The sequence below is a fragment of the Podarcis raffonei genome, chromosome 16 (assembly GCF_027172205.1).
Source record: "Podarcis raffonei isolate rPodRaf1 chromosome 16, rPodRaf1.pri, whole genome shotgun sequence".
Classification (NCBI taxonomy): Eukaryota; Metazoa; Chordata; class Lepidosauria; order Squamata; family Lacertidae; genus Podarcis; species Podarcis raffonei.
In genome coordinates this window covers 24,800,616-24,826,552 of record NC_070617.1, presented here as the reverse complement: position 1 = coordinate 24,826,552, position 25,937 = coordinate 24,800,616, and the positions used below count along the sequence as shown (strand labels likewise).

At 47.3% G+C, this 25,937-nt stretch overlaps 1 protein-coding gene across 1 annotated transcript in view; it reads left to right on the top strand.

The window, feature by feature from the left end:
- The window catches only part of POLE (DNA polymerase epsilon, catalytic subunit), a 57,994-nt gene that overhangs the window by 11,832 nt on the left and 20,225 nt on the right, over positions 1–25,937 (top strand). Inside the window, exons 13-31 of the mRNA XM_053368078.1 lie at positions 686–818; positions 1,996–2,109; positions 3,859–4,071; positions 4,689–4,796; positions 5,601–5,729; positions 7,533–7,635; positions 7,769–7,915; positions 9,188–9,333; positions 9,899–10,047; positions 10,648–10,740; positions 12,099–12,243; positions 12,483–12,640; positions 13,241–13,436; positions 13,763–13,977; positions 15,709–15,811; positions 15,924–16,004; positions 16,527–16,649; positions 17,481–17,699; positions 19,038–19,247. Of these exons, the coding sequence (XP_053224053.1) occupies positions 686–818; positions 1,996–2,109; positions 3,859–4,071; positions 4,689–4,796; positions 5,601–5,729; positions 7,533–7,635; positions 7,769–7,915; positions 9,188–9,333; positions 9,899–10,047; positions 10,648–10,740; positions 12,099–12,243; positions 12,483–12,640; positions 13,241–13,436; positions 13,763–13,977; positions 15,709–15,811; positions 15,924–16,004; positions 16,527–16,649; positions 17,481–17,699; positions 19,038–19,247 (2,785 nt within the window). The remainder of the gene's footprint in view (positions 1–685; positions 819–1,995; positions 2,110–3,858; positions 4,072–4,688; positions 4,797–5,600; positions 5,730–7,532; positions 7,636–7,768; positions 7,916–9,187; positions 9,334–9,898; positions 10,048–10,647; positions 10,741–12,098; positions 12,244–12,482; positions 12,641–13,240; positions 13,437–13,762; positions 13,978–15,708; positions 15,812–15,923; positions 16,005–16,526; positions 16,650–17,480; positions 17,700–19,037; positions 19,248–25,937) is intronic.

The window sequence follows — 25,937 nt, the reverse complement described above, 5'->3', positions numbered from 1 at the left end:
CTTGTACCCTTTGTCTAGCGCTGATCTGTCCAGAACAGTACGGATCACACTAGACACAATCCTTTCTATTTCGTGAGTTGTCTTCTCCTTTTGTTTTCCTTTGGCTGGGGTGCGTCAGGGAGAAACACTTCAGTTGTACTTTTTTAAATAATAATAATAATAATAATAATAATAATAATAATAATAATACTTTTTGAAAAGAAGCCTGTACTGTTTCATTTGACACAATCCCAACTAGACATCATGTTGTGTTTGTTGTGTTAACAGACAGCTTTAAGCAGCCATGGCTACACACACACACACACACAACCCTGGGTACGGGAGTTTGTTAAGGTTAGGAGATCCTATTCCCCTCAGAGCTTCAGTTCCCAGAGTGGTTTAACAACCGACCCCTCTACGCAGGGAACTTTTCACATCAGACAGGGTCACGGTAAGGTGTAACGAACTATCAGCCTGCCCAAGAAGCACCTACAGCAAACAAAAAGCATGCAAAGGTTCTTCAGCAGACATTTCAGCTGGAGCAGGACAGAAGGTTCCCTGGATATATAGGAAGTGGCCCTAGCCTTTGACTTGTATTCCAAAGTAAGCTTAGGTTGACTCTGTCTCATAATACTTCTGCCCTACTCCTTGTAAACTGGGCTGCTTCTCCTGATACAGCAACCAATGCTGTGGCTTCCGTTGGCAGGTGGGTTAAGAGAGACAGTTACCTCCCAGTGGGAAGCCATAACTTGAAAGCGGCAGCCAAAGCGAAGCTGGGCTACGACCCCGTGGAGCTAGATCCTGAAGAGATGTGCCGGATGGCTACTGAGGAACCTCAGGTACTTCAATTACCCCTGTTTGAGTCTGTTGTGCGTCTTCAACTGGGATCAGCCATGGCAGATTCCCCACAATTAACGGCAGAGGAAAAAGAGAAGGGGTACTGGAAGGCGTATTCCCTTGGCCTGCTGTGCCCCTAAGAGGCCCTGGTCAGAATTCACCCTCCAACATCCAGGAGGATTGGATAACATGTATAGGAATTGTGCAGCTGTGGTTGCAAATGTAACATTTCATGCAGTGCGCTCTGGAATCCCTGCAGAATCTAGAACAATTTGGCTTTCACTGTAAAATAAAATGCTAATAGTTTGACAACCAGAGAGAGAGAGAGAGAAATTACTGCTGTAGACTTAGGAATTGGAGAAGCTCTAAGGGAGGTTTCTGATGTTCAAGGCTTGCTCACAATTCCAGCCCCCTCTGCCTTTGTGCATGTGATACTCCAGAGCAATTTAGAGGGTTTATGTGCTCCACGCAGAGAATCATGGCTTTCTAGGTGCAGAATGCTAGATCTGTACATTTAGGGAGCTATTCCTTTAGGGCAATCTTCTCTCTGCAATCAGTTTTTGTTACGTGGTAGAATGTCAAGTGCCTCTAAATGATTAAACCACCAGCAGCCAACATGCATTGCATAGGCCAGCAAGGGATAGTTGGGCATCTGGACAAGCGCCTAGAGACCTGTAGGCCTGGCTAGGGCATAGCCGTGTATCTTGCCTGTCTCTCTTGACATTCTGCTCCCTGGCTTTCTAGGCTAAAGGCAAGATCACACCAAGAGCTAGAAAAGCTGTCAGCGGAGTGTAGCCGCTGTATCGTAATTTGAACTTGATTTGTGACTCACTGGCCCAAAAGCTCGATCACCAGTGGATACAGCTTCTTAAAAGAAGAATAATAATTGTGCTATCAAATTGGCTTTCAGCGCTGACCATTTTCCATTGTTGCTGTTTTTTTAATTCTTAACTTTTACATGCAGCCAAGGATCCTCCTTTCAGTCAGCACTCCCCATATAAATCAAGCTGCTTAAATGAATATTTGCATGTAGGCAACATGCAGACTTTTTCCTTGCATGGGGAGGAGGAGACCATGTTGAACTTGCAGCGCCTGCTGATGTTCTCCCTGCGCTCAGATGGAGCCACGCTTGCTGGCAAGTTGCAAAATGCTTCCATGCCGCTTCCTTCCTTCCTCCAGACTCTGGCCACCTACTCAGTGTCCGACGCTGTTGCTACTTACTACATGTACATGAAATACGTCCACCCTTTCATCTTTGCTTTGTGCACCATCATCCCCATGGAGCCCGATGAAGTGAGTAGAGTGGAGCCCAAGGCTCAGTTACTTCCTTATTTTGTAAAATTTAAACACCAGTTGATTGTTTTTTTAAAAAAAAACCCAAAGCAGTTTGCAAAGAGAATGAAACAATAAAATTATTGGCAAAACAGAAGAGGGCCTTCTCAGTAGTGGCGCCTGCCCATCAGATGTCAAGGAAATAAACAACTATCTGACTTTTAGAAGACATCTGAAGGCAGCCCTGTTTAGGGAAGTGTTTAAAGTTTGATGTTTTATTGTGCTTTTAATTCTGTTGGGAGCCACCCAGAGTGGCTGGGGAAACCCAGCCAGATGGGCGGGGTATAAACAATAAATTATTGTTGTTATTATTTATTATAGGGGAGAAAAAGCTCTATAAAACGCTTACCAGATAAAATCAGCAATAAGCTATAAACAGATTAAAAGATATACCAACATTCTACATGTCTGAGAAAGCTTGTCTGCTCAAAAATGTTTTTAGTAATCACCAAAAAGAGTACAGTGAAGGTCTCTACTAATGTACATTATCTCACTATATGTGGCCCCTTGGTTGTTCCAAGATTCCACTGTCAGACAGATGTTTTTTAGTCTTTCAGGTCGGCCTGGGCAATATATCAAAATATCACCCAGGACAGGTATGAGGAACAGCCGGCGATGTCAGCTTCACTCAGCGGTGTGTTGCAGGTGACATCGCCACCCCTCCCAAGTCCCTCTGCTAGCAGCGTCTGCTAGAGTTCCTTCCTTCCAGCAGCGCTGCTAGAAAAGGATCTCAGGGGCGGTGGCGGTTTCACCCGCAATACACCTCTGAGTGAAACTGCCATCACACTCTGCCCCTCATACGATGCAGAGGGAGAAACAAGCTGTGTCAGCGAGGCAACAGTACAACTTGTTCCTCCCTCTGCATCTTTGAACTGCTCGACTTAGGAGTGTGCAGCTGCCCTTACCTCAGCTGAACAGTTAAAGGAGCCCCCAGCCCAGTGCTGGCTCCCGTGAGCTGGTGGCAGGGTGGGAGCTCTGTGAAACTTCTCAGCTAAGAGGAGCGTGGTTGGCACTCCCTGCAGCGAGCAGTTAAAGGAGCCCTGAGGCTCTGCCCACTCACCTGTGAGTGGCAGGAGCACTGGGGCTGACTCAGGTGCGGAGCAGGAACCTTCCCGATCCCCAGCTAAGCTGCGCAAACAAGCTGCGTTGTCCAAGCCTGTGAGGGCCTGGGTGAAACCACCTCAGTTCCTGAGGTGAGAGCTGGGGCAATTTCACCAGGTGCCTCACAGGCAGAGGCCGATGCAGATTGTTTTTTCAACATCGTGGTACAGTGGTAAGAACTTAATTCGTTCTGGAGGTCCATTCTTAACCTGAAACAGTCCTTAACCTGAGGTACCACTTTAGCTAATGGGGCCTGCCGCGCCGCCGCCACGCAATTTCTGTTCTCATCCTGAAGCAAAGTTCTTAACCCGAGGTACTATTTCTGGGTTAGTGGAGTCTGTAACCTGAAGCGTCTGTAACCCGAGGTACCACAGTATATCGCCAAACCGATATCTTTGGCTGGCGATACACTGCAATGTTTAAAAGCTGTTATTGCCCAGCCCTACTTTCAGGTACCTGAAAGCTCTCTGGCTTGATTTCCCCCCTCCCCTGCGAGAGACCAAATTCCCCCTCTCTAAGTTCCCTTTTGCCACCAGCCCTCAACTAACTCTCTGACTCTCTCTCTCTCTCTCTCTCTCTCTCTCTCTCTCTCTCCCTCTCTCCCTGCAGGTGCTGCGAAAGGGCTCAGGGACTCTGTGTGAGGCGCTGCTCATGGTCCAGGCCTATCACGCCAACATCATCTTCCCCAACAAGCAAGAGCAGGAGTTCAACAAGCTCACCGAGGATGGGCACGTGCTGGACTCGGAGACCTACGTCGGGGGGCACGTGGAGGCCCTGGAGTCGGGGGTCTTTCGCAGTGACATTCCCTGCCGCTTCAAGATGGTACGAGTCCTGCCCTGGAAGGAGACTTCTTGAAAGCTCATGGGGGGGGCGGCAGGGGATGCCAGGATAAATCTCCGTCCTGCCCCCTGTGCCTGCCAGACATAAAGCAGGTAGCTACAACAAAGTCCAAATTGTCCCCCCAAAAAGAGAAGTGCCTGACCCCATCAGGCTGGTGATAGAACATCTGCTTTGCATGCAGAAGGTCCCAGGTTCAATCCACAGCATTTCCAGGTGAGACCCAAGAAGAGCCAGCTGGATCAGGCCCATCTAGTCCAGCATCCTGTTCTCACAGTGGCCAACCATTGGGAAGCCCAAAAGAATCTGAGTGCAAGAGTAACTCCTCTGCTGGTGATTCTTCCCGGCAACTGATCTTCCAGAGGGAGGGAACACACTTCCCTCTAGCTGGTGGCCAACAGGCTGCTGGAGGAAGACCTACGACCCAATCTTGTGGATTACAAAGAGCATGAGACCTTCCTTTGCAGATTCGTTTCCGCCTGCCCCATGTGGCGCCACGTTCCCCCGGTGATTCGGACTGCACTGGCTTTGCCTGGGGAGAAACCTTGGTGAAAATTTGTCACACTCATGTCCTTCCCTCCCACCCCGGTTGTGTCTCTTAGAACCCTGCTGCCTTCGACTTCCTTTTGCAGCGTGTGGAGAAGACTCTGCGCCACGCCATTGAGGAAGAGGAGGGAATACCCCTTGACCAAGTGACCAACTTCCAGGAGGTAACCTTGTAGGCCAAACTGCAGTGTCTGCATAGGAGGAGGCAGCAGTAGCAATGGAGTTGTTATTGTCCTGACACAGCTTCTTCACTCTAGTTTCTGTTCATTTTAAGCATCTATCTCCCCCCAGTCCCCAGGTTATCTTGGCTGTTCCTTCCATCTTTTCCCCTGCTTCAACCCTTTGCTTCCCCAACCCCTTAGCTTTGGCCACCAATCTGCTGCTACTTACTACATTGAACTGCCCTGGGGGCCACTTGTGGCCTATGAAAGGCACAGTCCTGGTATATGTGTGGTGTAGGGATGCAGGTGGCACTGTGGTCTAAACCACTGAGCCTCTTGGGCTTGCCGATCAGAAGGTCAGCGGTTCGAATCCCTGCGACAGGGAGAGCTCCCGTTGCTCTTTCCCAGCTCCTGCCAACCTAGCAGTTCGAAAGCACACCAGTGCAATTAGATAAATGGGTATCACTGCAGCAGGAAGGTAAACGGTGTTTCCATGCGCTCTGGTTTCCGTCAAGGTGTCCTGTTGCACCAGAAGCGATTTAGTCATGCTGGCCACATGACCTGGAAAGCTGTCTGCGGACAAACGCTGGCTCCCTCATCCTGAAAGCCAGATGAGCACCGCAACCCCATAGTCACCTTTGACTGGACTTAACCATCTAGGGGTCCTTTACCTTGCCTTATGTGTGGTGTATTTTTGCCATGCTCTCTATTGCATTCCGAAGAGCATGCTAAAGCATTGTTCTCCCTGGCAAAAAACAACCCACCTTATCCTCTTGCCTGCTTTCCACTGCTTCCTCTGGACCACAGGTTTGCGATGAAATCAAAGTCAAGCTGAACTCCCTGAAGGAAGTCCCCAACAGGATTGAATGTCCTCTGATATACCACCTGGACGTGGGGGCCATGTACCCGAATATCATCCTAACCAACCGGCTTCAGGTGAGTGAGGAGTTTGTGCTCCTGGGCATCGGGTACTAAAGTCTAAATCTCTGCTGTAAGAACTGTGGCCTCTTAGACTTAAATCTGCAGCCCTCTGGACGCTCTTGGGCTCCCAACTCCCAAAGCCCCAACTAGCACTGCTCAGTGGTCAGGGATTTGATTTAATATTTCTATTCCGCTTTTCCAACGGCCAATGTTGAGCTCAAAAGTGGCTAACAATAAGCACAGTAGTATTAAAAAACAAGCATTGCAATCACTATGGTATCAGACACAATAACAAGCCGCACAGTTAAGATTTTGGAGTGCTATTTCAGTTTGGGATTTTTGGGGTGGGTGGAGGGATGCTGTCTTTCTCTTTGGGAGAATCAGAGTGTGATTTATAACTCGTACTATAAGAAAGCTCAACAACATTGTCTTCTTAATAAGAGACAATATATATGGAAGTTTCCCTGTGCCGGTAATGGCCTCCCAGTTTGGGGTAGGCACTCCAGGCAACCTCTTCCTCAATCTCCTTCACAAAGAGTTGCTGCCTCTCTAGCAACAAGGATAGTAGTAGTAGTAGTAGTAGTAGTAGTAAACCTTTTATTGGCATCACATACAACATCCAGAACAAATCAGTACAGAATTACCACTTCCCCAGTGGCACAAAACATTTGCTAAAAGAAAGGAGGCAGAGCAGTCTATCGTCACATCTCTTGGAACAGAGGGAAAGGCCAGTGTTGCAATGTTCTCCCTAGTAAGAGACTGCTGAATTATTATTATTATTCTTGTCATTATTATATCATTTATACCCCGCCCATCTGGCTGGGTTTCCCTAGCCACTCTGGGCGCCTCCCAACAGAATATAAAAAATACGATCAAACATCAAACATCAAAAACTTCCCTAAACAGGGCTGCCTTCAGATGTCTTCTAAAAGTCAGACAGCTGTTTATTTCCTTGACATCTGATGGGAGGGCATTCCTCAAGGCAGACACCACTACCGAGAAGGCCCTCTGCCTGGTTCCCTGCAACCTCACTTCTCGCAGGGAGGGAACCACCAGAAGGCCCTCGGAGTTGGACCTCAGTGTCCTGGCTGAACGATGGGGGTGGAGACACTCCTTCAGGTGTACTGGGCTAAGACCATTTAGGGCTTTAAAGGTCAGCACCAACACTTTGAATTGTGCTTGGAAACATACTGGGAGCCAATGTAGGTCTTTCAGGATGGTGTTATATGGTCTCGGTGGCCACCCCCAGTCACCAGTATGGCTGCCACATTCTGGATTAGTTGTAGTTTGAGTCACCTTCAAAGGTACCCCCATTTAGAGTGCTTTGCAATAGTCCAAGTGGGAGATAACCAGAGCATATGAATAGATGGTTGGTGGTTGCTCTTTTCTTGCTTGGGAGTATGCAGCACAGGAAGGGAGGGCTGTAATAGAACTCTCCGTCCTCTGCTGCCCATAGTAGCTGTTTGAGTTCGAAACACAGGTGCAGCAGGGCTTCGACACACACAGTATACATCAGGGAGGCTCACCTGGGACCTGCCTTACATATCTTTAGGCACCAGGCAAAAACATTCCTCTTTTCCTTTTAAACTGAGGGTTTCTGTTAGTTTCTGTTATGTTATGGTACGTACATTTGTTTTTGTATTTAAACTGCCCTGTGAACTTCAGCTTAGGGATGGTGTAGAAATTTAATAATTGAGACTAACAATCTCGCAAAAGCATCCTGGGTCCACCTGCTGCTTTCCTAGAGGCAGGACTTATTTATTTAAATGTACTTGTGCCTTTATTCGCTCCCCCTCTGCTTTGCTTCCCTCCCTTCAGCCCTCGGCGATGGTGAACGAGGCCACGTGCGCCGCCTGCGACTTCAACAAACCAGGCGCCAACTGTCAGCGGCGGATGACCTGGCAGTGGAGAGGAGAATTCAGTGAGTCTTTTCCCTTCTGCTGACTCGTATGCAACTTGGCGCGGTTCCTATGCTGTGTATAAAACCCCCTCTCGCAGTCTGGAGTGGTTGTCAGCTGGGTTGTGTCCCCCCCCCTTCTCTTTTCCCCTTGCAGTGCCCGCGAGCCGCAGCGAGTACCATCGCATCCAGCAACAGCTGGAGTCGGAGAAGTTCCCCCCTCTCTTCCCAGATGGACCGCCCCGGGTGTTCCATGAGCTGTCCCGGGAGGAGCAAGCAAAGTACGAGAAGAAGCGCTTGGCAGGTGAGGGCAAACCTTTTTTTCTTCTTTTTTGAAATCATTTTTATTTGAATGTATATCCATATATAGAGATGGCATGAATCTCGCGACTTCCCCCACCCCCTCCATGCTTCCTATTATCAACATTATCAACTGCATATTATTCCGTACTCTATATTTTCTATCAATCCAAATTATCCATGGTATTTGTTGCATTACAAATGGGATTAAAATCCTGCTATTGTTTCCATCTGCTTGCGGTGGTCTCCTAAATAAATTATTTTAAAAATCCATTCTTTTTTTAAAGCTTTTGACCTCTTGGTTCCTGAGTTATCCAGTCAGTTTTGCCATTTCTGCATAGTCCAACAGCTTGGTTTGCCATTCCTCTCTAATAGGGACTTTGTCTTCCATCTCTGAGCTAATAAGAGAGCAAACCTTTTTCCACACCACAATCGAGTTTGTACGTGGTTATGGCTTGGGGTGTCTCGAAGCTTTTATTTTCTTGGATTCAGCCCCTACCTTTTCCCTGCTATGCCCTTTAGCGCTAGAGGACTTGGGGTCTGGGATCAGCTGCCAGCCCCAAACCAGAGCTCTTTCTAGTGGTGAGCAGAGAAGGTGTTACTACAGTGGAACCTTGGTTCCCGAACTTAATCCATTCCGGGAGGCTGTTCGACTCCCAAAACGGTTTGGGAACCAAGGCGCAGCTTCCAATTGGTTGCAGGAGCTTCCAAAGAACATTTGAAAACCGGAACAATCACTTCCGGTTTCCGATCATTCAGGAGCCGGAACATTTGGCTCCCTAGGCTTTTGGGAGCCGAGGTTCCACTGTATTAGCATTTAAAGCCCTTAACAGCTTGGGACCAGTTTGTCACCTTACCCCCATATATTATGCCCACTCGACTGCTTTGATCTACAGAACTGGCACTGTTACAGGTGCCACATAATACTCCTGCATCAGTCTTTCGGTGTGGAAGCAGCAACACTTTGGAACTCCCTGCCTGACGTCGGGCAGATGCCTTGGCTACACTTTTTATCACCTACTGGGCACATTTTTGTTTAGGCACAGCCCATCCAGACACGTAGAATGTCGACATGGGTTTTAATCTGTTTTCAGTTAATTGATTTTCATTGTTTTTAGCTATTATTTTTACTGAAAATTTAATTTTTAAAATTCTTTTTGCAAACTGAGGTGTGTGCTTTTAAAACTATCAAGTGGCATATAAACATTTTGAAATGAAATAAGTTTGGGAGGTGTTGAACATTCCAGAATAAATTGCTGCCACACCTCTTGCCCAGATTACTGCCGCAAAGCCTACAAGAAAATCCACGTGACGAAGGTTGAGGAGCGTGTCACCACCATCTGCCAGCGGGAAAACTCCTTCTATGTGGACACCGTGCGGGCCTTTCGCGACCGCCGCTACGAGTTCAAGGGGCTGCATAAGGTGCTTTTTATTTTTATTTTGTCAGATTTGCGATAGCGCAGCAAAAAGGTGAGTTTCTAAAGGTGTTCATGGTGATCTTTACGTTCATAAAGCGACGAGATGCAGGCAGGCATTTATAGCCAGGCTGATCTCTCCTTGCTGGTAGGTGCTGAAAGGGGATGCTGTGGTTCCTGGGGCCAGAATGCTTGAATAGAAATTCTGAGTGTTGAGTGGTATATAAATACTGTAAATGAATTTAATAAAAAAGCATTCATTTATATCAAGTTCTCAACATACTCATAGATTTAACAGACAAATTATTGTATATTAGTTGATTACTAGATACACATAAAATGTTTCTATTTGCAACTAAGCAGAGCCAAAAATCTCTGGGCATGCAAGCCATGTGTCTACTGTAATATACAGAAGCTTTTGTCAACATGGGTTTACAGGGGGTGGGGGAGACAGACATCCAAGGAAAGGGATGTGGAAGGAAAAGACAGAGGATGGAGACCAGCTGGAGCAAAAGTAGACAATAGCCCACGGCTTGCTTGAGTCACAGGCCCTTTTCCTCTGCCTTTCCCAGGTGTGGAAGAAGAAGCTGGCTGCCGCCATGGAGTCGGGTGATGCCTCGGAAGCGAAGCGCTGCAAGAACATGGAGATCTTGTACGACTCCCTGCAGCTGGCACACAAGTGCATCCTCAACTCCTTTTACGGATACGTCATGCGCAAAGGGTGAGGGGGGAACCAAAGTGTGGCTGCTGGTGGATCTTTAAATGGCCCTTTAAAAATCTGCCCCTGCCTCGGCTCCCAGTTGGTGCAGTTTCTGGGCCTTTAAATGTTCAATATTAAGACAGAGAACTAAATCCTAGTACAATTAAATGAAGCATTTCCTCCTATACACATAAAAATGTAAGGCTGTCATCATGCAGCCCCCACTGGAGGATTTGTAGTTCTGCATCACAGTCCTGGATTTGCATGAAGCCAGGGAGGGGAGCAAAAGAGAGAAGATGGGTTTTAAGCAACAGCAGACATTTGAATGAAGCAGGGTTGGAGGGACACTGAGGAGCAGTGAGGATGTGGGGCACTTGGATGAGGTGTGAAGGGAGGGGGTGGGATTGGCAAGCAATGTAAACGGGGAAGCAGCCCCCAAGCACATAAATAAGTACTGCAGCTCCTTGACCAGGAGACCCCCCAGTTCATGCTGTTGGCCGCAATTTTAGCAGATCAGTCCTCAAACCAAGTTTACAACAATTAGGTCGCTCAAGCCTTGTTTGCAAAGCAGCTGACCCAGAGCGGCTCTTCCTGTTCTCACTAGTCCTCTCCCCTATGCAGAGCTCGGTGGTACTCCATGGAAATGGCTGGCATTGTCTGCTTCACTGGCGCCAACATCATCACACAGGCCAGGGAGCTGATAGAGCAAATTGGGTGAGTACTTGAATGGTGGCTGGCTGCGGCAGCTGGAGGCGAGGAGATTCTGAGCTTGGATGTTGTGTGCCTGTTGCCCGAAGGTGGTTTGCTCCTTCTTCATGGATGACGGTGCTTTTCCTATGGTTTTGTTTTGTGTTTTGCTATGGTGTGTTGCCCAGGGCCCCTTTAAGAGGAAGGTTGTTATGTGTAAACACAGAAAAGAAAAGAAAAAAATTGACGCAAAGATGAGTTGTCCCGCTCCGGATCTCTTCTGTCTCTAACCACAAGGAATGGCTGGTCTGGAGCTGGACTCAAAGGCACACTGCCCAATGGTCTGCTCCTTACTGTCTTGGCCCAGAAAAAGAAGCAGGTCTCTTAAGCAACTCAGAGAGCCAGGGATGAAGACCCGCTGTGTGTCTCTGCAGACAGTTGCTTTTGTAAACTTCATCAGCTTTCGTAAGAACAAATGAGCCTGCTAGATCAAGCCAATGGCCCATCTAGTCCAGCATCCTGTTCTTGCAGTGGTTGATCGATGCCTGTAGGAAACCCTCAGGCAGGACCCGAGCACATAATAATAAATGATGATGATGATGATGATGTATACCCCGACCATCTGGCTGGGTTTCCCCAGCCACTCTGCACACCTCTCCACAGAATATTAATAATAATGATAATAAAGCGATAAAACATCAAACATTATAAAACTCCCCTAAACAGGGCTGCCTTCAGATGTCTTCTAAAAGCCAGATAGTTGTTTATTTCCTTGACATCTGATGGGAGGGTGTTCCACAGGGCGGGCGCCACTACCGAGAAGGCCCTCTGCCTGGTTCCCTGTAACCTCACTTCTTGCAGTGAGGGAACAGCCAGAAGGCCCTCAGAGCTGGACCTCAGTGATGCAGTCTGAGCGATGGGCATAGAGACACACTTTTTCCATCCTGTGGTTCTCTGCAACTGGTATTAGGAATCATTTGCTGTCTCTGACCATGGAGGCAGAGCAAATAGCCATCATGACTAGTAGTTATCCATAGTCCTCCATCAATTTGTCCAAACCTCTTTTAAAGCCATCCAAGTTGGTGGCCATAGTTTAACTATGCACTGTGTGAAAAACTCTTTTCTTCTGTCTGTCCCGAACCTTCCAACAATAAGCTTTCTCGGATGACCACCAGTTCAAATGTTACGGGAGGGATAAAAGCGTTTCTTTATCCGCTTTCTCTCCTTGCCGTGCATAGTTTTATAAATCGCTACATCTTTCTCGATTTTTCTCTTAAACTGAAAAGCTCCGATTGCTGCAACCATTCCTCATAAGGTGGTTGCTTTTGCAGAGTGCCTTCTGGGCTCCCATATGGAAACACCTCTCCCATTTTCCCCTTTCCCAGGAGGCCGCTGGAGCTGGACACAGACGGGATCTGGTGTGTGCTTCCAAACAGCTTCCCAGAAAACTTTGTCATCAAATCAACCCACGCCAAGAAGCCCAAGGTGACAATCTCCTATCCGGGTGCTATGCTGAACATCATGGTGAAGGTGAGGAACCTCAAGCCTTTATCCTCAGCAGGAGCTGGGGGCAGGATTTGGGAGGGGGGGGTCTTCCATAAAGACAGTCTGGAAACAGGGCATGGAAACCATGGGTATCTTTGACATTTAGCTTCCCCCCTGCAGGGATTGCATCATATATAGCTTCCAGCCCTCCCGTTAAATTGTTCTGGGGTGCAGCATGAGCTTGCAAGGCCGAAGCGCCCAGCGTGTGTGTCACTTACTTGCAGGAGGGGTTTACGAATGATCAGTACCAGGAGCTGGTGGACCCGGCCTCGCTCTCCTACGTTTCCCGCTCAGAGAACAGCATCTTCTTTGAAGTGGACGGCCCGTACTTGGCCATGATTCTCCCCGCCTCCAAGGAAGAGGGCAAGAAGCTGAAGAAAAGGTGAGGTCTGGGGAGGCAGCACCTCCTCGGCTGAGGGATACCGGCAGGCAGCAAAGCTGAACCTGGAAGATGGCAGGACTTGAACTATCGCTGCTAGATCCTTAATGGATGGGCATTTTCAGAGCTCCCTCCTTTCTAGTTTGTAAGAAGCCATGGAGGCTGGTTCATTAGGGCAAAGGGGGCGCTGGCCCCACCTGGGAACTGTAGTCCAAAATACCTGGAGGGCAACAGATAGTGGAGGCACTGGGACAAAGTGGGCACTGACCCTCACTCAGCCCCCACCTGCCTTTTTTACTTACAACCAGCCCCAGGGCATAGCTTGGCTATGGCAAGCTTCCTTCTTCCTTTCAGCATTGCCCCTTGTAGAACCCAGCAGGGAGGAGGAGGGGGACAAAACTAGTCTTAGTTGCCTCTGCTTCTCATTGGCTGTGGCGCCACCTACTGTTGGGCTCCTTGCCTTCTGCCCTATCAGTCCCAACAGGCACCAGGCACCACTGGTAAAAAGGTGGGACACCACCACCCCCCCAATACAGGAAAGAGAAGACACAGGAGAGGGAAGTTGCCAATTTTGCACAGGCTGACTGTTTTGCTCTGCGCCAGGTACGCTGTGTTCAACGAGGACGGCTCCCTGGCCGAGCTAAAGGGGTTTGAGGTGAAACGGCGGGGGGAGCTGCAGCTGGTTAAGATCTTCCAGTCGTCCGTCTTTGAGGCCTTCCTGAAAGGCACCACTTTGGAAGAGGTTTATGCCTCCGTCGCCAAAGTGGCCGACTACTGGCTGGATGTGCTCTACAGCAAGGTGGGTTGAGGCTCCAAGGTGAGTCTTCCGGCTTTCCTAGGATGGTATAGTCAAATCTATCCACACCGGGCATTTGGGGATGAAGATAATGGGGAATTGGTGGCCAGTTAAGGGCAGAACCCCCTATTAGAAAGAAGACGAGGTTCCTGTTGCTGCTGTAAAGTCCTCTTTTCCCCTTCCTCACACGGGCATCTCCCAGGCTTCCTGCAGCCTTCAGAAGCTTTTAGTGCAGCCAACATGGGGTGCTGAGCTGCCCTGCCTCCAAAGTGGTCCAGGAGGGGAACGTGGCTGGCACATGCAAGTCTTCCCTTCTCTCTCTTTTCCAGGCTGCCAATATGCCTGACTCAGAGTTGTTTGAGCTTATCTCCGAGAACCGGTCCATGTCCCGCAAGCTGGAGGATTATGGGGAGCAAAAATCCACCTCCATCAGCACTGCCAAGCGCCTGGCTGAGTTCCTGGGGGATCAGATGGTGAAGGATGCTGGTCTGAGCTGCCGGTTTATCATTTCTAAGAAGCCAGAAGGATCCCCAGTCACAGAGAGGTATATATCGATCAGAGGGGCAAGAGTATTCCACGATGCCGGGCCGTTGACGTGAAAGGCTCAGTTTCTTGTTGCTGTGAAATGAGCCTCACCAACTCAAGAAATGACCAAATCTCCTGCAGATGATTTTGGCAGCTGAACTAGAGTAGATGAGCTCAGCTGGTACCCTGTTATGGCTCTGTAACCTAATGCAAGGACCTTGAAGCTGGCAGATGGGCCGCCAGTGCAGATGTTGTTATTTGTATTTATTAAATTTCTATAACACCCTTCATGCGAGGAGCACAGGGCAGTTTATGAAAACACAAAATGCATAACATAGTAAAAAGCAAAAATGATAACAACCCCACTTTTGTTCCAACAAAATGTTGCATACCATTGGCCGGATGCCCCCGTCAGCACCATGGCTGCAGCATTCTGCACCAGCTGGTAATTATACTTTACAGAGTTGTGTGGAAGTTGCCCCAGGTCATTTGACCCTCCACCCCCATCGTTCAGCCCCGGACACTGAGGTCCAGCTCTGAGGGCCTTCTGGTGGTTCTCTCCCTGCGAGAAGTGTAGTTACAGGGAACCAGGCGGAAGGCCTTCTCGGTAGTGGCGCCCACCCTGTGGAACGCCCTCTCATCAGATGTCAAGGAGGTAAAGAACTACCTGACTTTTAGAAGACATCTGAAAGCAACCCTGTTTAGGGAAGTTTTTAATGTTTGATGTTTTGTCGTGTTTTTAATATTCTGTTGGGGCCACCCAGAGTGGCTGGGGAAACCCAGCTAGATGGGCGAGGTATAAATAATAAATTATTATTATTATTACTATTTGAAATAGTTCTCTTTCTCCCCCCCCCCCCCAGTAAAAAACCAAGCAACAGTTTAAAAATAACATAAAGGCTTTGACTTGCTGTACTTGTTCTTGTCAGATTGAATGTACAAAAGAGGTAGATAATACTTGCGTTACTGAAACATATTTACATGAATTTGTATCTTGAGACTGACTGATGTTTACAGACTGGCTTTGAGGCAAGCGACAGCATAACACAACACACTTGCTGCTCTCACAGTTAAAACTCACACACATAGTTGATAACAGAACTGGGGCTGGGGGAATGCCTCAATATGACATCACAGGATTCTATGTTACAGCATTAACCCTTTGCATAGCATTATGGATGCACCATTCCCACACTTCCAAAACAGGACCAAGGACAGCTCCACGTAAAGCCCATTGCCATCATACAGCCTTAAATGCCCATGGACTGCAGTGACCAAGGCTATCCCTGCCCAGGAACAGCCATAGCTGGCAAACCAGACAAAGCTGGTAAACGTTCATTCTACTCAGAGTAGACTGGTTTAAAGTACAGTTGTACCTTGGATCCCGAACGCCTTGGTACTCGGACGATTTGGCTCCCGAACGCCGCAAACCCAGAAGTGAGTGTTCTGGTTTACGAACGCAAACGTTCTTTGGAACCTGAACATCTGGAGCTCCCTGCAGCCAATCAAAAGCCGCACTTTGGTTTCTGAACATTCTGGAACTCAAACAAACTTCTGGAACGGATTCTGTTTGACTTCCAAGGTACGACTGTAATTGTCATGACTAACTTTCGTTTGGTCAACTGAATGGGTTTATTCTGAGTAGAACGAACATCGGATACAAACCATATAGTCTTTAAGATGCAACAGACTGACAAGGCCGCTCCTCTTCTGGAAATAGAAGTGATGCGTTTTGATTTATTTTCCCCAGGGCCATTCCGCTGGCCATTTTCCAGGCTGAGCTCTCGGTCCGCAGGCACTATCTCCGGAAATGGCTCAAGAGCCCCTCCCTGCAGGATTTTGACATCCGGACGGTAAGCTGTGTGGGGCTGTCCTGTGGCAGTTTGTGACTCGAGGCTGACTGTGGCACACCTCTTGTCCCCAGCCTTGGACTTGACCAAAATCCTCTTGTCCCTCTGCTTGTAGATCCTGGATTGGGACTATTACATCGAGAGACTGGGCAGCACAATTCAGAAAATCATCACCATCCCAGCAGCCCTGCAGCAGGTAAACTGTCGGGTTAGTGGCTAAAGGGCTGTGGGCTCCCCCAGGATGTTACGAGACGCAGGAGGTGGCCACAGAACTCTCACACTTAGTTGCTCTGGTCCAATAGCTAGCTAAAAACTCAAAGCTCCAAAATTGAGCTAGCTCCCTGAGTGTTCCCATTCATTTCAGAAAGGTAGAACCTTCCTGCATGGAACTGACCCCAGCCTTTTCCAAATGCACGAGAGCTCTGTGCATTCCTCAGAGCACACCTGGGACTCCAGAGCTATTTATTTAAAATATTGCTACTCCTCTGTGATTGGTTTTTGGGGGCCGGGGTTGTACAAACAAAAGCTGAGAAGCTAATGTTTCTTTGCTACGGGTCTCTGATTTGGATGTCAGCAATGTCAGTGCAAGTGTCTTGTGTTCTAGCATAGCTAGTTTCCTTCTGCTTCTGGTCAAAAACAGTAGTATCCTTGCAGGATCAGGCAGAATGAAAGTCATAGAGAACCTCCCAAATAAATAACAAATGCAGTGTCCCATCAGGTAAAAAACCCCGTTCCTCGCGTCCGACACCCCGACTGGCTCCACAAGAAGCTCTTGGAAAAAAATGACATGTACAAGCAGAAGAAAATCAGTGAGCTGTTCACAAGTGAGGGCAAGAGACAGGTAAGAGGGGCAGGGCTCTACCTACACAGGGTGGATTTAAAAAATGAATCCAGTTTTTTAATTAAAATGCATTTACACATGCACACACACACACAAAATCAGTTGTAGTAAATGTCTGCCTCATCATGTTTACTTGGAAGTAATTCCTACTTCGTTCACTAGGACTTATTTCCCAAATAAATGTGCATAAATTATAGTCCTGGCTTCTGATTGCTTTCTACAGAAGTACCTTGGTTCTCAAACGTAATGTGTTCCAAAAGTCCGTTCCAAAACCAAAGCATTCCAAAACCAAGGCCCGCTTTCCCCTAGAAAGTAATGCAAAATGGATTCATCCATTCCAGACTTTTAAAAACAACCCCTAAAACAGCAATTTAACTTGAATTTTACTATCTAACAAGACCATTGATCCATAAAACGAAAGCAATAAACAAAGCACTGCAGTCACACAATCAGTATCTGAACTGGGTTCCACAAAAACAAAAGGCTGCAAAAACAAAAACAAAATTAATAGCAAAAACAGAGAAACCTCTGTTGAGTACCAAGGCATTTGAGAACCAAGGTACCACTGTATATAGGTTTCAAAATGGTCAGTTTTATTTTTACATCTCATCTGTTCTTTGTTTAAGATGGCAGTCCCTTGAGGCTGTTTTTCATTTTTGTAATAAAAATAAACCGGTGCTTTCTGAGATGGGCATCGGCAGGTAAAACATACTTTTATCCCAGAGCTGAGAAGAAGGTGGAGGCCACGGGCAGTTTTTGTGGGTAATTGGGTTGCTCGAGTCAAGGAGGGTTCCATCATTGTACTCCCCAGCTTTCGGTGTTTCCTCGCAGGTCTCTGCCAATGTAATCCAGGAGGGCACACCCTCCACACAGGTGGCTGACATGGAAGATTTTGGGGTCGCCAAGTCTCTGCAGCCAGGGGTCCCCATTTCGAATAAACGTAAACGCATCCCTACAGCGGAGGAGAGCCAGCAGCAATCCCAGAATTCGGAACTAACGCAGTCCTGGAGGGAGATCTTGGGCCCACCACCTCCCAGTGGAACCACCAAGGTAAGGTAGCAGGAGGAGAGAACTTCATTTAAAAGAGGAACAAAGGATTGCTCTGGGGCTGGACGATGGGGGAGCAGCAACATCCTACCATATATGAACCTTTAAAAAAGCCAGCTGGATCAGGCCAGTGGCTCGACTGGTAGAGCATCCTAGTCAACCAGGGGCCAACTAGATGCCTCTGGGATCCCCAAGCAGGACCTGAGCGCAGCTGACACTCCCCTACCGCGATTTCCATTTGCTGGTATTCAGAAGCATATTGCCGTCAACATTGGAGATAGAATGCAGCCGTCAGGGTTAGATCCCATAGACAGGTTTACCTGTCTAAGCCATCTGACTTGATGAAAATTCCATACTTGCAGCTATGCACTAGGGCTTCCTTTCCTGATTCAGCTTCATTGGATGCGCCCCTGTTGTGAGAGAGGGAGCAAAGCTTTTATCTTATCCGTTCTCTCCATGCCGTGCAGAATTTTATTGGCTACTGTTACGCCACAACTTACATGCCTTTTCTCTAAACAAAAGCCCCAGACGCTGTCACACCATAGATCTGTTTTCTTCTTCTTTGGCAATCACTCGTAGCTGAGTAAGATTGTCTTTCATGAACACAATCTTAACAGTGAGTCCGTAAGTGACTGTGGAGGCCAATTCTGGATCCACATGTCCTTCCAGGAGTTGATCATGGTGAGGGTTTGCCAAACGTGCCTTCCTCTTAGCACATTTCTCCCTTTCGTCCTGAGTTTGAGCATCTTCAAAGCCCATGACACTTTTGGTAAAGGCTGTTCTCCAATTGGAGTGCTCTCAGGCCAGTGTTTTCCAATTTTCAGTGTTTATACTACATTTTTTAAGATTTGGCTTGAGAGAGTCTTTAAGCCTCTTTTGTTGACCACCAGCATTATACTTTCCATTTTTAAGTTTGGAATAGAGTAGTTGCTTTGGAAGACAATAATCAGGCATCCGAACAACATGACCAGTCCAACAAAGTTGATGTTGAAGAATCATTGCTTCAACACTGGTGATCTTTGCTTCCTCCTGGCATTAGTTTCCCAAGTGATGTGTAAAATTTTTCAGAGACACCGTTGATGGAATCTTTCGAGGAGTTGGAGATGGCGTTTATAAGCAGTCTGTGTTTCACAAGTGTGTGTGGTATAGATATGTGTAATGGCATCGTGTTGGCATAATGCTGACTGCGTCAGAAATTACAGATTGCACAAAATTTTCAGGATTCCTGCCGTTCGTTCCCACCATTTCTGATTGGAAGAATTTGACTTTCCACCCAAGCCGAAGAAAGTTAGGATTTGGTTTGCCCGATGGTCATTGCCCATTTCCTACTCTTTCCTGCAGGAGGAGCGCCTGGTCTGGCTGTGCTACCACAAGAAGAAGTGGGAGGTTCAGGCTCGCCAGCGCCAGGAGCGCCGCAAGAGACGGCGGCTGGCAGATGGCGAGTCGGTCCTGGGCGGGGGGCTGATCAGGGCAAGGCCCTCCATGGGGCTCGGCAGCTACCTGAGCAAAACGGCCCGCAGCATCCTGGACATGCCCTGGCAGATCGTGCAGGTAAGGAGCATCGTGGGGCAGGGGGAACTCTTTGCCAGGGGAGGGGGTTTAAGACTGCCATCAGCAGAGCATGCTATAAACTCAGATGCTCATGGAACTTTGAAGTGTCAGGCATAGCTCTAATGGCTTTAGCCCAAACGTAGCAGAGTTTTCCTGCACAGCGAAGAAGCTAGTTGAGGTGGAAATGACTAGTCAGCTAGACTCAGAATAACTATTTACAGGATTTATTAAAAGGAAAAATAAAACCAGCAGAGTTTCTGCATACAAAACAAAGCAAAATAAATCCTTTCTTTCTCTCTCTCTCTCTCTTAACCACACACAGCACTCCTACTCCTAACACACCCCACATCACACTGTGCTAGCACTCCCTAGATAACAGAGTTGAGTGCTGGTCGTTAACCAATCAGAGTAAGTAGTTTCTAGGTCAAGCTGACCTTGGCTTTCTGCCAAGAGTAAATTGACACTGCCTTGAGTTAATTGTGTGAAGCCAGAATCTGTAAGTTTCCCATGAGAACCAATTAACAGAAACTCAACACCCCCTCACAGATTCTGCTGGACAATTAACATCAAATACACCTATGTAGGAGATTATTTTTCCAGCAAACCTAAACCCTTGCACATTCGTTTGTTCTTTACCTTTGCCAATGGTTTAGTTAACACATCTGCTACATTTTCTTCACTTGATACATAAGTACAGGTGATTACATTGTCTTGTACACAGCAACGCACATTGTGGTATTTTACAGAGATATGTTTGGAACGCGATTTGAAACCCTCTGTTTTACTTAAGGTTATACAAGCTTGATTATCAATGTAAACTTGTACTGGTTCTCCACAATTTACATTTAAATCTGTTAACAAATGCTTGAAATAAATCACCTCATTGCACAATTCACTCAATGCGGCGTACTCTGATTCCGTTGATGACACACTTACAACGTCTTGCTTGCGTGACCGCCAGCTGATTAAAGCTCCACCGACCATTATGACTAGTCCTGTGACAGATTTTCTATCCGGCAAATTTCCCCAGTCACTATCACAGTAGCAACTCAACATTTCATCCTCTGAAGAATTTAATTGTAACATATAGCCAATTGTCTGTTTGAGGTATCTCAGAACTTGTTTTACCCCTTTCCAGGCATTTAGTGTGGGTTTTGAGACCAATCTACTTAATATGCCTACTGCATAGCTAATATCAGGTCTGGACCACTGTGCTAGATACAATAAACTTCCAATTACAGAATGATATACATCAGGATGTTCAAATTCAGGACTCTCATCTGTATGAAGTGTTTTTATGAAACCTGGATCCATAGGCACCACTGCCCCTTTGCAATCCTGCATCCTGTATGTAGTCAGTAGTTGTTTAACTTTGTTCTGCTGACTAATTAGGCAGCTGCCATCTTGGGCCCAGCACACTTCCAACCCTAGATATGTCCTAACCGGGCCTAAGTCTTTGCCCCCTCAGGCGCTGCTACTGGTGTAAAAACCTTGTGCTCATTCAGAGAGGACATCTCTTCCTCCATTGCCTGTTTCCAGAGCTCTGCCTCCTCTTTTGGTAACTTTAACACCTCCTGAAAACTCTTGGGTTCTGCAATCACACTAAACACATTTGCAGTATCTGGAGAAAAACGCACTGGAGGCACTCCTTTGTTTTGTCTTTTAGATCTTCTGGGAGAAAATTTTTCTTCTGACCCACTTTCCTCCTCAGAACTATGACCTCTCTTTTGTTGCTTAGCAACTGGTCTTTGGGCAACTCCACTTTCTTGAAAACTCTTATCTGAACTTTCCTCCCCCTCAGACTCTGATTCTCTAGGTTTACCTTCAGAGTCATGAAGCTCCTGGGAAGGTTCAAACCAAACCTCAGTATTGGCATGTAGTCTCTCCCAGCCACTATGTTCACAAAAACTGGCATTCCTGGAGATCACAATGCCATTTGTCCCTTCAGCAAAGCGGAAACCTTTTCCCAGCTCCTGGTAACCCACAAACACTAACTGTTTGGTCTTAGGATCTCCCTTCTTCCTCATTTGTTTTGGAATTAACACCCAGGCTTTTGATCCAAACACATGCAAATGGTCAATTTTGGGTTTTTTCTGAAACAATTTAAAGTACGGGGTTGTACCTATTGTTTGATGAAAGAGCCTATTTTGGAGATAACACGCGGTGAGCATGCTCTCCCCCCAATAAGACATGGGCAAATCAGCATCATCAAGCATGGCAAACATCATGTCTTGTAAAGATCTGTTTTTTCGCTCTGCAACGCCATTCTCCTCTGGGGAAAAAGCGTTCGTTTTTCTATGCCCAATGCCACGCTTTTGTAACCAAACTCTAAAAGCATTTGACATAAATTCGCCACCTCTGTCCGTCTGAATCCTTTTGAGTTTAGTGGACAGAAATCTTTCCACAGATGCCACCCAGCCTTTAAACTTAGTGAACACGTCACCCTTATTCTTCATGGGAAAAACCCAAGAATAACGCGTGGCGTCATCCACAATTGTTAATGAAAAACGCGATCCACCCCTGCTTACAGCAAATGGACCAATTACGTCCATGTGAACCAGCTGTAGCGGTGACTCACTAACTCTGTCACTTCTGGGGTAAGAGACTCTGTGGGTTTTAACCTTTTTACAAACGTTACAATCAAGGTACTTGTTACAACTCTTTAAATCACCCCCATCAGCCAATTCAGACATTTTTAGTACACTTTTCCAGCAAGCATGCCCCATTTTCCTATGCAATAAGTGCACACAGTTGTCATGTATAGCTTTGTTATTCACTGCAGGCTGAGATTTACTGACTACTGCTGCAACTTGAGATCCTGCTTTAAGCCAAAACAAGCCTCCCTCTGACTTAGCAGTGCCTAAAATCTCACCAGCCTTCTTAATAATGCAACTGTCTCCTTCAAAATACACTTTAAACCCAGCTTTTAGCAAACAATCTACAGACATCAGATTGCTCCTTAATGAAGGCACATAAAGTACATTTTGCAGGCATTCACGAAGACAAGGAACAAAAACTGCACCCCCCGAAATCACTTTGGAAGTACTTCCGTCTGCTAGAGCCACCTGGCTGCGCTGTGCTGAGTTCTTGGAAACAAACAATTCATCTGAATTTACGATGTGCCGAGACGCTCCCGAATCGACCACCCAGACAGCTTGTTTCTCATCAGCAATCTTGACCTCGGCGGTCACCAGCTGAGCCGACTGTTTTCGTTTGAAGAATTTCTTTTTCCGCTGCTGCTGATCTCGTCTCTGCTCCTGCACCGGCAGCTGAGACTTGACCAACTCAGGACATTGTCGTTTTAGATGCGCTGAAGACCCACATCGGAAACAACGCCTAACAGCAAACGCAGACTCCTCACCGGTACGCTGCTTTTGCTTCACCCCTGGCACGGCATGAGAACTCCTTCCAAACCACCCGCCTGTAGAAGCCTCTGTAGCAAACGACCTTTCTTGCCTCTTCTGCCACTCTTCAATCAAACGCCCAGTAACGTAACTGATTGATAAATCACGCTCCTGTATGCCTTCTAGAGACAAAACTAAATTATCCCAGCTTTCCGGGAGAGAACTCAAAATAATGGCCACCTTCTCCTGCTGGTCTAATGCACAGTCTCTTTCCTGTAGCGCAGCAAACTTTAACTGTAAACTGTGTAGGTGTTCCTGCATTGTAACCCCAGGCTGTAACATTGCCTTGTACAATGCCTTGCGAATGAACAGCTTGGAAACCGCTGTCTCACGCACATGGAGTTCTTTAAGTGCTTGCCACACACCTCTAGCTGTCTTGATTCCCCTCACATACGGCAACTGGGAATCTTCCAGCCCCAAGACAATTGTGGCCCTTGCTCTTTGGTCTTTATCGAGGTCTTCATCATCAGGCTTCACAGGAAACTTACTCACCACTTGCCAGAGACGATCCCTCTGCAGCACTGCCTGCATGCGTTCCGACCACAGCAAGTAATTGGAGTCATTCAGACGCTCAAAAGCCATCTGAACTGGTTGTGAGGCCATCTTGAGAGCGATGTCCCTGGAACCCGGAACCAGCTGCTCACGACCACCGAGAGAGAAAACAGGAACCACAGCACCCAGCACTCACACGCTGCAGCTGTTGTCCTTGTGTCCGCTGCGTCACCAGCTCACCACAGTCAGGAACCAGCCAGTGTCCATCTGCTGCACCAACAGGACCAACACCTTCTGGAACTACTGGAACCAACACCGTTGATGCTGACACCACCGCAACTCAGGCTGGCAGCACAATACCCATAACCTCATGGAACTTTGAAGTGTCAGGCATAGCTCTAATGGCTTTAGCCCAAACGTAGCAGAGTTTTCCTGCACAGCGAAGAAGCTAGTTGAGGTGGAAATGACTAGTCAGCTAGACTCAGAATAACTATTTACAGGATTTATTAAAAGGAAAAATAAAACCAGCAGAGTTTCTGCATACAAAACAAAGCAAAATAAATCCTTTCTTTCTCTCTCTCTCTCTCTTAACCACACACAGCACTCCTACTCCTAACACACCCCACATCACACTGTGCTAGCACTCCCTAGATAACAGAGTTGAGTGCTGGTCGTTAACCAATCAGAGTAAGTAGTTTCTAGGTCAAGCTGACCTTGGCTTTCTGCCAAGAGTAAATTGACACTGCCTTGAGTTAATTGTGTGAAGCCAGAATCTGTAAGTTTCCCATGAGAACCAATTAACAGAAACTCAACAGATGCATGGAGGCATAAGGAGATAATAGAGAGCCAGGGCAGCATAGCGGTTAGAGTGTCAGACTAGGATCTGAGAGGGACTAGGGTTCAAATTCCCCACTTGGCCATGAAGCTCGCTAGGTGATTTGGAGCCAGTTGCTGTCTCTCAGCCTGACCTACCTCACAGGGTTGTTGTGGTTGAATCAGGAGGCATAGGAACCATGTATTTTGAGTCCTCGGAGGAGACAGGTGGGACGTAAATGCAATGAAATAAATAATAAAGATGCTGGGTTGTGTTCAACATAGTGCTATGGTGAATGTTCCATCGGCACAAGGATTTCTCATTGAGCAATTGAACCTGCTTTCCACACACACACACACACACACACACACCCCAAAATATGTTTTGGAGGTTTCCCCAACCCTCTCGAACAAATTAAGGGACTGTGAGGGACACATGCAAGAGAAGGGGACCCCAGTGTGTTAGTGGTATTCATATTCATTTAAGCATCCTTAAAATAATCAGTGACTTCCCTACTTCTCTTTCCATGGTTCATTTTGCATATCATAAATCCCTGCATATTTTACATAAACTAAGCCATTCAGTATTCTATTATTACATCCATCAAAACTTATTTACACTGTTGAATTTATCTTAATGCTGCCATTTTCAAGTGTACACAATTTCTCCCATATATTCAATAAAAATCTTCTCTAAATGTATGTTCTTCTTGTTCTCTTATTCGATATGTTAGGTCCGCAAGCTGCGCATATCCCATCAGCATAAGTTGTCATTCTTCTTTGTTGGGACCTCGCTCAATTTCCATTTTGGGGCTAACAAACCACGGGCTGCAGTAGTAGCATACATAACCTTTTTTGACACCTGGGAATTTCCATCTGGGTTATCGAAAGGGCTCTCCCCCATAGAATATTTTAGGGAGCCCCCCACAACGTTGAGAAGAATCAGGGCAGAAGAGGCCAATCGTGAAGCCAAGCACAGTGCGGTTTCAGTGGCTGACAGCTCTTCACGGTGTTGGCGGCAGGAGGAGGAGGAGGAGGCTGACCGCCAGAGAGAAGGAACCAGCCATTGAAGCCGCACTGCTACCATGTTCAGCTCCACCTCCTGGCGTTGCACGCACATGCGCACATCACACACACACCCCAAACCTTCTGCTTGAGTTGGCAGCTATTGGTGCTAATCGTTGTGCTAGCCCAATTACTGTTGGGATACTGCCGGGGAGACAGGGGCATTTGGCAGGCCCCCAGCTTGCTCCAGCCACCGGCCAGCATCCGGTCTCCCTTGGAACAGCATCAATTAGCGACACGAGCCTCAGATACGTTTAGAGACCCGTCCACGCTCTATCAGCAGAGTGTGTAAATCTTCTCACAGAAGAGGCGGACAGAGATGTGTGTAAGCATATTTACAAGTGTTTTATTCAGCATAGTTCAGGAACAAAGGAAAACATGCCTGCTTCCCTTCGTCTCCAGCAAAACAGTAACACAAAAGCTACATACAAAACGGAAGTTCCCAGCAGACTGTGCTGGAAATGTAAACAGGCATGTGACACACAATAGTCCTGCCTGTCCCTTTTAAGGTGGAACGGAACTATATCCTAATATTGTCTCGCTCCCCAATTCCCATGATGGTTCCCTCCAGTGGAAGGCAGGGACTACTCTTGGTTCATCATTCTTGCTTTTTCTTAGGTGTTTGGGTTGGTACCAGTTATATGATCTCCTAATGTTCAAAATCTAGTAATGCGTTGGGGTCCCCAACCCTTTTGGACCCCCCCCTTCCCTGTTCTCCAAGGGCTAAGGAGGAGGAGAAAGCCAACAGGCGCCGCCACTCCCTGGACTGCTTGCAAGAAAGAAGGCAGGGAGGTGGAAGTTGATGGGGTCGTGCCCCATTTGCCTTAATGAGCTTCTGAAAGGCCAGCAAATGCCACAGCCTCTGTACCTTTTTCTCACCTCTTCTCAGCTTCCAAGCCTTCCCCCCATGCCAGAT